General features: G+C 41.3%; 1 protein-coding gene across 2 annotated transcripts in view; it reads right to left on the minus strand.

Annotated features, from left to right (window-relative positions):
- Window positions 1-15,950, minus strand: part of IGF1 (insulin like growth factor 1) — a 73,844-nt gene that overhangs the window by 55,549 nt on the left and 2,345 nt on the right. For both annotated transcript variants that reach the window (XM_022599836.2, XM_022599832.3), the window contains exon 2: window positions 12,549-12,705. In XM_022599836.2, the coding sequence (XP_022455544.1) occupies window positions 12,549-12,705 (157 nt within the window). The remainder of the gene's footprint in view (window positions 1-12,548; window positions 12,706-15,950) is intronic.

Here is a 15,950-nt window from a genome sequence, read left to right on the forward strand (position 1 = left end):
TAAATGATCAGTGTCTACTTCAGAACCAGCCAGAAGTAAGTCCTTCAGTGTCTATAACTTACATATGATGGTGTTTTTGTGCAATGTTACTGAATCCTCGTCTGATTTCTCTGGTAAGGGAGCTCTCCATAATTGCATGCAAAGCACTTAGTAACCTACAGAAATGCCAGCCAGATTTGTGGCATTAATACCTTTTACAAGTCTTACGATTCTTATGTCTCAGGGCCCACAGGCTGTCTATCTTAAAGTAAACCTGAAACAGTGCCTACCGCAGGTGTATGTCATTGATCTTCTCAGAATCTATCCCTGAATATCTGTTCCATAGTGAGAGGCAAGGATCAGAGAAGAGGGAATCTTTGGAGAGCCAAAAACATCTCCTCTATACCAAATTGAGTGGAATTATAAGGTGAATGCAATTAGCTGGCAGTGGCGTCTATGCCGAAAACATAATCATCCCTTTAATAAGGAACATTTGCTGTGCTTGACAAACTCAGAGTGAAATGGTTGGATCCATAGGAAGGAACATGCTGAAAATGGTTTCAATATGATCCTGCTTTTTCACTCAATAGCCATTGATTGAGGGTGTCCAGCCAAAAACAATGAGAAAATGAGCCAACAATAGTCTTGCCCTTTGACCAAATTTGATATAGTTGCAGCTGAAAGTTGTTACATGTTTCAGGAATAACAAAGCATCCATATGGAACACATGTTTGGCAGTATGGCAGCTGATAAAACCAGGAAAAATTAGACAAATTATCAATCGCTCGCTCCCAAATTACCCCAAAAAGAAATTAGATCCATTTTCAGTAGCTTTGCTTTCAAATTTCTTCATTCCATGAGTCACCACTACCTTCTGCCAAACTAAATATGTCTATGAACGGCTGGAAACTTTAATGGAAAGAAACATAAAACTCAAAATACGTAGGAAAATTTAAGCTTCTTCATGGAAGGCCTTCATGGAAGACTAGTCAGTCAGGAATGTTTAGAGACAGAAATAATGCATCGACAATATCTTTTGTTCTGGGTAGCTTCTTGAGTTAACAAGCAATACAAAACGCATCAACCGGTCAACTAGCTGACATGACTTTAAATTAAAATGGCCTCTGAAAGGAATTAGTCCTTTCCTTCTTTGTTTTAAATCTCCAAACCATCAAACTACTAGAGTCTATGAAGATCCACAGTCCTGCAGTCAGGTTGGTCAGATTTGGGATAAAGAGACTTGATGAAATTATCGAATGGGTGATAAAAATTGGAAAAAAAGTTCTTATGAACGGTTAAGGGCTTAAATTTTCAAAGACTATTCCGATGCATGACACCAGAAGAATATGACATAGCTGTTCACTTCGAGTTTATGGACTGTGGTTGCTATGCTACCTTCCTATGAGTTTATCAAAGGTTAAGTTTAAAATGTCCTGCTATGCAAAGAGCCCTAGACAGAGGGTGAGGTGACTGAATTACGGTCCTGGCTTTCCCACCAGCATGCTTTGTGACCTCATGCACATCATGTTTTTCTCTGGACTACGCTTCCCTCATCTGGGAAGGGAGAACACTGGACCAGATTGCCCTATATGGTTCTTTCTAGCTCTCCAATTCTTCAATTTCACTTTGGCAAATAGAAACTACTTGTGTTCTCTGAGGGCTGGTGCTCTGGTTGTTATACCTACCTTGAGGCTTATTTACCCGGGATGTACCATTTGTTATGTACCTTCCCTTGCCTACCACTTTTCCTTTTAGTGTGAGTGCCTCAGATGAAATAAGAGAGAGGAATTGAGTGGAGGTTCTGTTCTCAGAACCATTTTCATAGGTGGAATCTATTGTGTGGGCTCGTGTAATAGCTCTTGAAGACTCCCTGTTGACTAGAATTAGCTTATTGTTGATCTAGGATAAGTTTTCACTGGGGCCACAGTGAAGGAGTCCCAAGGGATGACACCTCAAATAGACATTTTTCTTCTATACCTTCAATCTCAGCTCCACAACGGTGGCAGTAGCAAATGGATAGTCATGGGGTATATCCTGGGGACCAGTAGAAGGAAGTAGCTTTTGGAATGCCTTTTTTAACATCAAGTCAAGAAGTTTTATTAAGTGCCCAACACTGGATGCTGTGGAGGACAGAAAACAACTTTTAAAACTTAGTCTCTGTTTTTCTGAAAGAGCTCAAAAGAGAGAGGATGAAAATTCATGGTGGCAGTAACTGGTATTTGATTGTGATTTCTATGTCAAATGTATCTCTGGGAGCCGTTGGATGTGAAGCCTGTGGGATAGAAGAACCACATGGTCATGGGTGCATATGGTGATGAAACTCACAATTTTGATTTCATCAAGGCCATGCTCAAACAAAAAAATTCAATTCCCCTAAGTCAGGCTGTGATTAAGGAAGCAGTTTAGATGGGCAACCTGAGAGTACAAAGAGACTTTTCTGATTAGTGAGTACATTCCCTCTGCTGAACACTGCTTTTTTGAGGGTAAGCAAAAATCACCAATAGCTGACTTGGGAGAATGGAAATCTTTTGCTTATGTGTGATAACCTCAGTGACTATCTCACCACTGTGTGGAAACTAACTCTTTAAGCAAGCTCATTGTGGTAAAGTGATAGGTCCCATCTATTTTCTGCTTCCTCCAATGAGGACATAAACAGTAATACTGAGTAAGCATTCTGAAGATCCATCAATAGACTCTTGGGTGGTCTAAATGCAAAGTGATAGGTGAATAGAAGATACCAGCATTCTTTTATTTCTAGTTAATAAGGTTCAGAAGATACACTGCCAAAGTAGCTTTTCTAGATTAAAATTATTGCAGAACCATTGAACTAATGGTTCAATGTCGCTAAAAGTTGAAGTCAAACCACTGAACTAATTTGTGGATGGTGATTAGAGGGGCAAGGCAGGGTGAGTATTCAATTCAGTCCACTAATAGCAACACATTTGGTTGCCCTTTCAGTTTCCAAGCCCCTCTATAGTTGAGCCTTAACAAAGCCTTGAGGTATAATATTTTTATTCCTACTTTACAGATGAGGAATGTAAGACCCAAGGAAATTAAGTGGCTTCTCCAAGGTCATAGAGCTGTTGAGGGAGCTGGGCGAGACCCAAATGTGGAACCTCTGATTTCCAAACTAATAACTTCATTGATCTTCTCTTTCTACTTTCTGGTGGGACTGTTTATAGACAATAAAATGACTGTAATGATACTCAGATAGGAAAGACACAAGAAGGGAAAAGAAAAACTGTGGCCCTTTCCTCTGAACCAGGCTTTTTCACTCTGAATTGAGAGCTTATTTATTATATGACCAAGAAGGGAAGAGCCGCAAATACTGAGGTCAAAGAGAACCAGCTTTTTTTTGTTTTTGTTTTTCATTTGTTCCAGGTGGTCACAATCAAACTTCTAAGCACACAGCTTTGCTCTACATCATGTCTGCCTTCCCTTACTGCTGTTACTAAAATAAATGAGTTCCACAGCTATCAGATGAAAGGGAGGGCCCACAAACACCTTTTTTGATGGCCTAGAGGAAGAGCTTTTTATTTTCATAGAGAAGGCTTCAAAACCCTAGTAACTCTTCTCATTGCTTTACTCTGGGCAATGGACCATAGACCCCATTAACCAGTGACTGATAATTAGTTTGTGTGTCACCTTCACTCATGGCTTTCCCATCTCTCTAGTTGCTTTTCTTCTGGAGTCCAGTAGTTCTCAATGAAGCGTAATTTTGCACCCCACTCCCCAGGGGAATTTGGCAATGTCTGGAGATGTTTTTGATTGTCACACTGGGAGGAGGGGACTACTGCCCTCTAGAAGGTAGAAACCAAATATTTTACAATACACAGGACAGTCCTTCTCCCCCACCAAAAAAATTATCTGGCCTAGAATGTCAATAGTGCTGAGGTTGAGAAATCCCAATGCCAATGGCACTGCTGGGGGACATGAGGGGTGAATAGGAGAATAAAGTAGAATTTTAAAACATGCCACTTGGTCTCACAAAAGGGCTGTTGCTGGGGGCAGGGAGGAAGGAGGAATGAGGAGGCTGAAATGTACAGTGTCCCCAGATCAGCTGAACCCAGAATTCTCACCCTTGGGGTTCCTTTCCCCAGTTTCACAGATAATCAGGAGCTGATTGCATGTGGGTTGGCTCAGTACAGACTTCCTTCATCACCCACCTCTGACGAAAGACCCATTTCATCAAGGTAAACGGCACAGAGGTAGGACCATCTTCCCAGGAATACTCACAGAATTGACTCCATGACTAACAGATTCTCAAAGTTTAAAAGCGCCTTCCAAAAGCCTCTCCACTACCTCAAAAAGACCACGGGTGAAAGAGGAAAATCTGAGGAGATTCACAGAGTATTTGCTTGGACATCTGCAAAAAAATCAGGTGTAAATTTCTTTTGGCTTAGGGCTGTCAGAGAAATCTCCAGTAAAAAAGCTGATCCAACGACTCGTCAGGCTGTTTCAGATTTTCCAGGAGCACAGCTTTGCTAAGTCATTCCAAAGCAGTTCTACCCAAGTTGACATTGGAGAGAATGACCAAAGAGTCAGAATAATATAACATACAATAATAGTCTAAATCATGACCTGAAGTGGACTTGCAATGCCCAAAGCATATTGCAAGGCCTAGCGCATTGTATGGGAAGCGGGCAGGGAATCCCCTTAGTTTGTACAAATTTCTACAGCAGGGGAACAACGGCGTGAGCTTCAGTCTCAGGTGAATTTATCGGAATGAGAGCACCACCAAGATCTATGTTCATTTGGATGAGCTTGATTGGAGGCCTCTCCTGATCATTTAAATTTACCAGGTAACTTAGACATAGGCATGGTCCATTGAAGCTAAAGGTGGAACACCACATGGAATCAGGAAACAGAATCAAGAATATCTCCTACTTCTGCCACTAATTAGAAGCATGGCCTTGGACATGTCCCTTCTCTCTCAGTTTCACTCTTGATGTTTGACTAGGTTATTTTTCAAGGGCTTCCAAGCTTACAACAATCTTCAATTTTACTTCCTTTAAACAATTAGGTAGTTTTATTAGAGAGATGTATACTTAATCAAGAATCAGCTTCTTGGGTGTCTTCCCAGGGGCTTCAGCTTGCCCATTTTTGTTGTTGTTGTTATTGTTGCTGTTTGGGGGGGCATGGAAACCCTTATCCCCACAGAACGCCTGAGCATTTAATGCAAAAGGTTTTCATTTAAAAGACCGTGTGGTCTCTGCTGGTTGCACAACTTCTCTTTGTGTCCATGCTGTTGCTGATCAAATATTGCAAAGCCATTAATTACCTTAGGACAAATGCAGAGGGCCACGTGCAAAAGTTCTGGCCAATTGCATAAAGCAACATGCCAGACGTAAAGTAAGCGAACGGTTTTTCTTGGTATTTAAGGTTCAGTGAAAAAGTGAGAGGGGCAGCTATGCCAAGAATGAAGAGCCAGAGCTTGCCAAGTGCTTCTTTAAGTGGCTTTAGCCAACGTGAGACTAAACAATGCATTAAATAGGCATACGACTTGCTGCAGTTAAGGAATCGCATGTCAAATAACAGCTCTTTGCTATGTTTTAAACATGATCTCACATATAGATAAAGACAAGTGAAATGCTCTGTTGTCATCTCCTTAGCCTAACAGCTAATAAGGCCTGGGGATTTGAACTTTCCAGGCAACCAAAAGTAATTCTTTGTGATGTAAGAGCTTTTGCTGATGTTTCATGGAGAGGTGTAGGATGGAGCTCTGCCAGGGCAACAGCTCAGTGCAGAAACAATTTTTTTGCTACTCTGGTTGTCAAAGACTCTGGCTGCATAAAAGAGGAAAGGCTTTGTAGCCCATTATTGAGAACAATGAGAAATCTCCTTGGGAGAGATCTCGTGCCTGTTTGCAGTGTGTCTAATTCTTTGGTATGGGCTGTGAAATCAGAAGAAAGTCTGCTAGAGGGATGAGGTCGGCTCTTTACAGAGGTCCTGAGGAATGCTGGCATGGTACGTGATGTCTGGACTAGGTATATGGAGGCCCAGAGGGTTTGGAGAACACCAACACTATCTTTTGGATCCAAAATGGAGATACGCCCCTGCCAACCACTGAAGACCTGAGAACTTCTGATACCATTGGTCTTCAAGCAACTGGTTGAGGGGCACCTGCACAGATGGGAGCCTCACATCCAAACCCCTGGCTGCTCCCACAGCTCCTTTCATGGCCAAGTTGGGGAAGACTCTTCCTGCCTGGCTCACTCTCAGGCCTATGGTGCCTTGTGACCACCTCTCCTTTACCACCTCTCTTATAGCACCCAGAGAACGATCCTTGGTCCAATAAACAGCCTTTCTTCAGTAGGTCTTTGAGAAAAACCAGCAGAACTCATAGATGCTAGAATTAAAGCACTTGAGGTTTGCCGGCAGAGAAAGAAGAAAACTTGAAGTTGGCCAGAGGAGAGGGTCCCACAGACCATAGGCATAACCTCCTCCTCACAGGTGAGCTGCAGTGTTCTGTCTGAGGGCAGCCCAGTCTGTGAAGGGTCTTGAACAGCAGCAGCCTCTACTCAAAGAAGCTTTTCTTGTGCACCCTGAGGAAATTCTATTAGTATTTTCTAAGTTTTTCTAGAAGGTAAAATGTAGCGTCATTACATGGATGTCTCCCTCAAGCCTCCTTTCAAAGAAGTGTTCAGAATTCACACTGAACTGAGGGGTTCCTGCTCTTGATCTCTTAGAGAAGCCTGGGATTTTGGGAAGCATCTCCCTGTGCTATAACACTTTGGACCTTTAAACAATGTGAATGGCCAGATGAACATGCTTCTTGGAGACAAGAGACATTGACTTTGGTTCTGGATCCATCCAGTGAGGTAAGTCACAAAATCTCAGTGTCTCACATTTCTCATTTGTCCGATTAAGCAATAATTCTTGCCGTCTAAGACTGGAGTAAAGACAAAGGGAGAGAGCTGATACAGCTGGATTTTGAAAAAGTGAATATACTAGTCAAACATAAGGCATCCTTCGTGTTACTGAAACTACTATGTAACTGCTACTACTAGCAACAGGTTTTGTCTGCTGCCCCTGTAGAGAGAAATGAGTGTATAATGAATTGGGCTGCCCAGATACCTCTACCTTTGCAATAGACTCTGCAAATGATCCCGGAAGAGAGTAAATAAATATAATTGCTAATGTGTTTATGATGGTTACTATGTGCCAGGCAGAATTCTAATTTAATATGTTCTAATATATTAACCAGTTTTATGAGGTAGGCCCCGTTTTATAGATGAGCAAATTGAGGAAAAAAGAGGTTAAGTTACTTGCTCAGTGCCACCCGCCAAGTAAGTTTCAGAGCTGGGATTCAAACCCTGGATTCTTTGCAACAGAGACCATGCTTGGTCTTGAATCCTTCCCTCTCCTGCTTCTTGTAATTATCCATCAGGGAGAACAGGTCTCAAAGAGCATTACAATGTCAGGAAAATGCAAATTATTTTCTGAATTTGCACAGAAATCATCACTTTCTTAGCAGTCCCTTGGTTGCCCAGACTGGTCCCCTTGGGCATTTTTAAATAGTAGCAAAGCACTTAGGGTCAATAAAAAAACTCATTGTTTTTCTTTAAGAATATCTGTGGCCTATTAGCTTAGTGGTGCTAATGAGGCCAGGGCCAAGGTCAAATCCCACATGTTCCAGTTAGTTTCAAAGAGAAAAGCTTGACCAGCTGTCATACAAATGCACGGCTGGCTGTCTAAGGGGTGCCAAGCCAAGGAATGCAAATGGTGCAGCTCAAATCCAGCCCCACTGACAGCAATGCTAATGGTGTGTGAGTGTGTCTTTGGGTGTCCCCAGTGGTGCACTCTCCTTTAATGGAAAGGCAGTCTCAATAGGCTGGGAAAAGGCTTCTCCTCAAGGTTTAGAAACCTATAGATTCTAATTTGCCCCCTCTAATTTAATAAAGGGCAGCTAAAAAATGACCTACTTACCATCCTCACGTCCAGGAGAGTGAGAAAATGTAAAGATGAAAACTGTCAGCTCGTCTTTCCTAGTAAGGAAAAATGGCAATCTGTTTTCATGAGGTGTGTGCTCCTTTGGCCAGATGACTTGCATGTATTTGGTCACGTCTAAGCTTCTATTTCATCCCCGAGGGGTTGGAACCCAGCTTAAAACAAAATAAAACAAAGAAGCTGGCTCCTCTTTCTTTAAGTAGGTGGGATCTCCTATCTTTGGGGAGGAAAAGAAACTATGTGGAGAAGATAAAGGAGTCTAAATGTTCTTCGGTCACTGTTTAAATCCAAGGTTCTCCTTTCTTGAATAGCACCAAATCCTTGTTAATTACAACCTAGACTATGAGTCTGTTAAAGTTAGAAGAGGTCATTTACTTTAACAAAATCCCCTTGTTTTATAGACAAGGACATTTTGGCTCAGGAAGTTTAAATGCCTGCCAAAGTCATACAGCTAATGAATGACAGGTCTGGGAGTAGTTTTCTGAGCACTATATTTCAAATGAAAGAAGCTTGAGTTAATAATAATAACTTCGATCTAGGAAGGTTGTTGCAATCAATAACAATGAAATTCATTGCAAAGTTTTACTTAAACTCTTTATAAAACAGTATGTTCTAACACATGAAGAATGCCATTCATTTATTCAGACCTGTTCTTAATAACTATGCATTAGAGGTATGTTTTACAAAAGCTATAAATCTGGAATAGCCAAAAGGGCATCCAACTTTCCTTTCTAATTGATTTACTTCTCCTTTTTCCCAGACCGCCGAGGTAAAGCATATACAGTTTATTTAAGGGACTGTTTATAGACTCTTAAAACTAAAAAGGACCCCAGAAACTCGCTTTCTTTTGCTTGCTCTTAATTGAAACCATCCAAGGTGGTTGGTTGTCCGTCATTTTTTAAAGTATCTTCAAGGAGAGAAATTCCACAAGCCTCTAAAGCGCATGTTAAAATGGTTAATCACCATGACTGTCAAAAATTATATCTATGGCAAGCTTAGCTTCTCCTATTTCACTTGAAGCTCTTTTCCTCTTGCTTTGTTCCATGCACAGCGAGGTTATAACAAGCTGCTCTCTATGAGGGTTCCATCAATCTGGTAAGATAATAGCTAGCTCTTTCCCAGTGTGCCAGCTCCATTATGCCACCATTTTTCTCCCAAGACTATGAAAGTATGAAACTGGTTGATATGCTCTCTTACTATGATACATAGGGAAGAATCAGTAGTTAGCTCTTCTTTGCAAATTTCATTGCATAAAATGTCTGAGGAAGCTGCATTATTATAGAGGAACTATTTCACTTATGCTGGGAAGATGTTCACAAAACAAATAGTCCAGAAGGTGGCTTCCCCTGTGCTCTAGTGGAACTTGGGCTTGTAGAGAAATAGGAACTGATTTACAATACTGGGTCAATCTATGCAAATTAAGCATTACAAAAAAAAATTATTCACAACAGTTCTGTCTCTAATAGGGTTAAAAACTCTCCTTGTTAAATGTTCCAGCCCAATAAAAAAGATAGATATGGAGGCAATTTTCTTTTAGATGTTTGTGTTTCAAACTAAGATCAGAAACCCCCTTCCACTATGAAAAAAATCCATACATTCAAAATGGATTTGAAGTGGCTTAAAACGAAACACACACCCGCAATAAAACTTTGAAAATAAGGGTAAAAAATATAATAAGAGTCGATTGGCAGAGGACAGAGGTAGGGAAGACTGCTTTCCTCTAAAAAGTATTTCAAAGGCTGTAAATGCTTAGAGCTGACTTCTCCACACACAGTAAATCTCAGGGGACAAAAAGGAAACTCAATAAAATTTGTTGACAACAGTTAATGCCTGTAAGAATAATTGGCTCAGACACAAAACAGACCATCAGCGTAGCTTGGGGAGGACCAAAATGCCGCCTCTAAGTCATTGTTAGTATACACGGTATTCAGTTGAGAAAAGATAAAGTTTTATCAAATAGGTGGGTAAATATGAGGTGAGAATTGTCCAAAGTGCCTAACGAACCTAATTCTTGATGATTCTGAAGACTAAGGTCCCAAACAAGTCATGCCATCCCATTCAGCTGGATTCCGTTCAGTTCAGTCCTGCCAGTCCAGCAATCAAATTAGAGCTGCAGCTATATCAGCCAGGCATTGAACTAGATACTGGGATTCAGTGGTAAATAAATATGGCCTTTGGTATCAAGGAGCCCATTGAGAGGGCAGATCCGGGTTAGGTGATTTCAGAAACTGGGAAAAAGTATTCAGGAAAAGCATAAAGGACTATAATCTATTCTTCCATGATTAGTTTTCTCTATGACACTTGCTAATATTGATACTTATTTTTTTTAATCTCCCAACTAGACTGTGAGTTCCTTGAAGGCAAAGTTAATCTCTCGTTCATTTCTAGGTATCTCACTCATGCCTCGTACTGTGTCTTACACATAGCAGATGCTCCATCAATGTTTTGAATTAAAGAATTTAAAGGGGTTAACTTCTCTTGGGCAAAAAGGCTAGTCCGGTTGACTAGAAAGTTAATAAGAATACTTTGGTGCATGAGGGTTTATGTCCGACAAATAATTTACATTAAGTCATGGAGTTCTATAAGGCAGAACTTATGAAACCTAGACTCTCAATAATAATAAAACACAATTTATAAAACCACTTTCTATCCAAAGTCATACTCTAAACATTAAGAGTTGCCATGTAGAACCTTCCCCTTTCAAGTTACTAAAATGGAATTAAAACACATTTGCTAAACTTTGATCCTTGGAGTAACAGAATGCCTTTCAGTGCGTTGAAATCAGTTTCCATCACAGTTGTCCAATACTCTTAACTATCTGTGTGAACATATATAAGTATCATATGGTTACTTGGGACCAAGTTATTTCTTTCCATTCTCATTTTCAATCATTTAATGCAAGCATCACAGTCATAAAAGATCCAGTTTCCATGCACTGTGCATGGAAATCCTGGAGCATGTCACACTGAACATCACAATTCAACCTGGCACATAACACAAGACACTTGGGGGCTTGGCAATCACTTAGTGAACTGGGTAAAAGGAAAAGGCACAAATGGATTATCAAGACAAAAAAATCCTCTTGGGCATAATAAGTGAGAAACACTTATCCATCTTTTAAAATGTGGATCAGTAGTAGAAAAGTAAAGAATAATGACAGCCCATCGTTGGGTGATGTTGATGTGACACATTTGCCTTCCTCAAGATATTCTGAAGGTAAAACAAGCCTGCTATTTGAAAAGCACTCACCCAATGAAGGCTTTCATCTGCATAGCAACAGAGAATGGGATAGAATCACTTTATTGCCAGAAAAATAAATGAATTCACTCAAAGCATTGGCTGGAAACAGAGAGTGGGAATTTGCCCATTCAAAGAGTAGAAAGCACTTCTCACTTTCTGTCACTAGTTGTTGAAAAGCTATTTGTCACCAAATCTACAATGAGTACAGACCATCAACACGCCTATCAGCCTCTTCCTTCCCATGCTCCGTACTCATCCTGGACTGCTACACACAGACCCCTCCTTCCAGTCTCACACACACACACACACACACACACACACACACACACACACCCCTTCCTGGGAAGAAGATGAGAGAGACTTGAAGTTTGTGAGTCATCACAGGAGCTATTCAAAGCCTAGTGGGTAACTGAGGCAAGCTGTCTACACTTAAGCGATATGAACCTCAAAGAATGATCCATGGTCCTGAGGACCTGAGAGTCAGTTTCCTGAAACTCTCTAAACTTCCAAAGAATTACACAGAAGGAGCGTCTGGCTTCCCATCAGTGTCCTGTAGTATACAATGAGACAGATGCCTCTGAGGTAGGTTCTTTAAATGATCTATTCCCTTAGGTAGCACACACTCTTGTTTGTGTTTATTATTTATTTGCAAGCGTGGACTTGGCTGTCTACTTTTTATTGACTGTTTAATCACCTGAGACCTACTTATGGGATAAGTGACCTTGCACTTGTCAGAAACCCTTTTCCAGATGGAGACATCACTGGAGAGCCCCAGAGAAGAGCGATGTCAAAGGAAGGCAATAACAGAGACTCAAGGTCAGTTTGAATGGAGGACGAATTAATTCAACATTTCAGTTTGCATTGAGTGAGGGCCTGTGTATTTGCAAACGTGCCTTTCAGCAAGGTTCACCTTCTGTGTGTTCCTGGTGATTTCATATCGCATGGAGACATCTGGGAAGGGCCCCTCCATTCTTTGCCCAAGTCCACCTTCCTAGTGTCCTCCAAATAACCTAGCGCTTAAAACAGCCCTACATGTTCAGATATGTGGCTACGTGCACTCACAGATCTCAAAAACTGAAACCTTAATCCTCCAGGGCCATTTTGTCACACCTTTCCACTGGAAGGAATGGAAGAGTGAGGGTAGAGCAGCATAGTTGCAGGAAAGCTCAGTGGGAAGCCGTTAAAAGACAAACTGCTAAGGAGGAAAATTCCATCTGAAATCTGCAAAACGTGCCACAGCCCCACTGAAACACTAGGCTCGCTTTAAGGTGAGGAATCTCGGAGGCTGAGGACGGCTGCCAGCCGTGGGCAGTCATTCAGTTCTTCACATACTCCCTGTGGTTGTAAATCCACAGAGCAGTGAGAAGGAGGCTACTTACTGAAATAAAAGCCCCTGTCTCCGCACACGAACTGAAGGGCGTCCACCAGCTCAGCCCCACAGAGGGTCTCGGGTCCAGCCGTGGCAGAGCTGGTGAAGGTAAGCAAGAACACGGCCACGTAGAAGAGATGCGAGGAGGACGTGATGTGCATCTTCACCTGCCGAAGAAGCAGAAGGAGGGTCATGCTTCCTCCTGGGTCTTTGCCAGGAGATGGGGGTGAGGCAGGGGCGCCTTTACCCTCAGCTCTCCATTCCTGTCATTCATCAAAACTACCCGCTCCGAAGTGCAACAAGGTGTGTGAGTGACCGCAGGGCAGTGAGGTCTGAGCAGGTCTTGGCATCAAGCAACCTGAGTTTAATCCTCTTGCTACTGTGGAACCTTGGGGAAGTCCTTCCTGAACGCCTTCTCTATGGGTTCCTATTACAATTCAGTGAGATAAAATATCTAGAAACATTCACTATGTGAATGTGAAAGATGCTATTATTGCAGTGGGATCCCACACCGCTCAGAGATCCTGGTAAACCTTTGGAATCATCAGAGGTTAAATTGTGCTCAGTCCAGATTTGGGGCCAAATATGTTTTATTCATTTAAGTTCTCTCAAGATTGGCCATCCACAGATAGCATGTGCATTCATTATCGACCAGAATATTAAATTAACCAGAACATCATTCCCCAGCTACTGATTAAAGAGAATTTACTGCAGCTGAAAAAGAACTTGTGCAAATACTATATATCATCACAGTTGTTTTGTTTTTTTTTTTTTTTTCACTTGAGAGAGAGACAGAGACAGAGAGAAACACAGGCAGAGAAAGAGAGACTGAGATTTCTTACCTGGGGAAGATCAGCAGTTAATAACTACAAGTAGAAGTATAAAATCAGGAACGGGAAAAATGTGAGGAAATTTAGGAAGGAAATTGGCTTATGCTAAGTAGACCCCACGCCTTCTTCATTCTAACGCCCCTCGTGTAAGCTTAATATCAGATCAACACACGTGTGGACTGTGCCCTCCATGAACAGGGCACTGGGCTCAAAACCTGCAAAAGCCTTTTTTTTTTTTTTTTAAGTCACAGGAATTCGTCTCTTGGAGGGACTTATGTGTCACTGTAACCATTTTATAGCAGGAACCCCTGGTTGGCTTGACTTAGCAAATGATAGACATCGAAATGGCAGCCCCGCCAGAAGCAGGATTCCTGTGGCTCAGGTCTCCGTCCTTACCCTCAGCAGTAGAAACAATGCGAAGGTGAGCATTAAGTTTTTCCATGTTGCTACTTGTGGCACCAAGATGTGGTTTCTTCTAGGAAGCCTCCCAAGGTGAGTAGCTTCACCCCCCCTCAGATGCATTCGCTCTCAGCAGCATCAGCAGAGTCAGTGACAGGATGTTAAGCGAGGGACCCTATCAAAAGGTCATGTAGTTAAGCTGGAAGCTATCATTATGAAAAGAGGCTTTTCTGAACCTCCCAGTGGTGGCAGGTCCATTTAACCCCATCACTTTTGGAGAAGCAGACTCAGTCATTTATTTTCCAACCACCTTCCTTGCCCTCCATGGACTCTTAACTTAATGGCTGTCTACATCAGTGGCAAAGTTTGCTCCATCATTGTAATTAAGATTTCCATTTTTGTGGCCAGACTTTCAGCTCAGCAATTGAGAAAAAAAAACCCTAAACCCCTGACTCTCGTTAACACAATGTAAATATTTAGTTAATACTTGTAAAACTGTGGAAGATGAAAAGCCTCCTCTATTTGCAAATCCTCATAAATAATGGACATAAAATAGAAGAGGAGGTGAAAGCTTGATGGAACATTTCTTCCATTTTCTCCATAGGACCTGTTCATGGAAACCCTCCACCCCCATGTAACCAAAGCCACGGAGACGGCTAGAAACAAGTCATCCTATCCTTATCTTTCTTATTTATAAAATAATAATTGATGGGAGTTTTCCCTTTCAGTATTTCCAGTGGAAATCTCAGCCAGTCCAACCCAACTGGACTTCCTTGCCCTTTTCAAAAGAGAAAATTCATAACTGATCTCACTGAACATACCCCACACTCTGGCAATGGGTCAGTTCTAGAATGTATGTTATTTTGCCAATCCTATTTCTCCATCCCTCCTTCTCTGTTGATTTAATAGTGATGCTTAAGGCCAAGCACCTGCAGCTGTAGATGCCTTCAAGTTCTTCAGTTCTTGTGAAATCCAGGGGAAAAGGTACTCAGCTTATAGCCTTCGTGAATTGAGAACTTCATTAGAGGTCAAAATTATATTTTAGTAGTTATTTATTTCATATGACACATTTAAACCCAGCAATACATAAAAATCTCTAGCATTTAAGATTTATTTTTTACAGATTTTTCCTTTCTTTTTCTTTCTTTCTCTCTTTTTTCTTTTTCTTTTCTTTTCTTTTTTTTTTTTTTTTTTTTTGCTGAGTTATGTTCTAAGATAAATACCAGCACTTACAGTTCTAGGACAAGATAGAACCTCTAGTGCATTCGCCTTTAAGTTCAGGGAAAAGTCCAGTACAGCCACAGAGAACCAGAGAATTTATCACATTATGTTCCCCGGAAAGAAAACAATAAGGAACTGGCTTAGGAGTTAAAAGTTTGAAACAAGTGGCCCCATATGTTCATCATTTCCTGGGCCTTTTATTTTTCCAAACACAAAAGAAATGAAGAGAGAGAAAGGAAAGATCTGAGAGAGAGAAAGGAAGGAAGAACGAGAAAGAGAAAAGAAAAAAGAAAAAAATTGCAGAGCACTCTTTCCCAAAAATCATTCACAAATCCAAAATTTAAAAGACCTTTCTTTTTATCTTAAATACATGGAATATCAATTGATTCCAGATGTTTGGGCTACAATAAAAATGCCCAGCAAAATTTGAGGGCAATAGTCATAAGAAAATACTCACTGTAGGTGTAACCATTTTTGTTTGTTCCAGATCTTTTACAGCAGGTCAGGGTGGGTATTATGAGACTGATGTGGATAAACTGAGGACTTAAAAGCGTGTGCTGCTTTGTGGGTGGGGTCTGTGAAAGCATCTAGTTACATTTGGACACCCAGGCAGGTACGCTATGAGCCTGGGTAAACTGCCTTTTGTCCATTCCGACAATGAACAAATTGCACGGCTGGGATTCGAGTCAATCTTTTCCTCCAAATCAAGCCCCCAATTTCCACTGTGTGCCTATAGTAGCCGCCCTGGACAGTGACCCAAGCTTCAGTCCTCTCCTGTGCCCTCTTCCTTCTGATTCAAACACTTGGAAATATCTTGAGACTCGGAGTACAATCAGCTTGCTAGTTCTGCCTGGCAGACACCTTTACTCATTGAATTACGTTTGAAAGACCACGTAGCTCCCTCAAACCACTTCCTGCTCCAAGTACAGGAAAAAGCAACAACTTACGGCTAGCTCTACTTC

Source organism: Delphinapterus leucas, chromosome 11, assembly GCF_059928025.1.
Source record: "Delphinapterus leucas isolate spDelLeu-1000000601 "Yukka" chromosome 11, BTC_Dleu_Yukka2, whole genome shotgun sequence".
NCBI classification, from domain to species: Eukaryota; Metazoa; Chordata; class Mammalia; order Artiodactyla; family Monodontidae; genus Delphinapterus; species Delphinapterus leucas.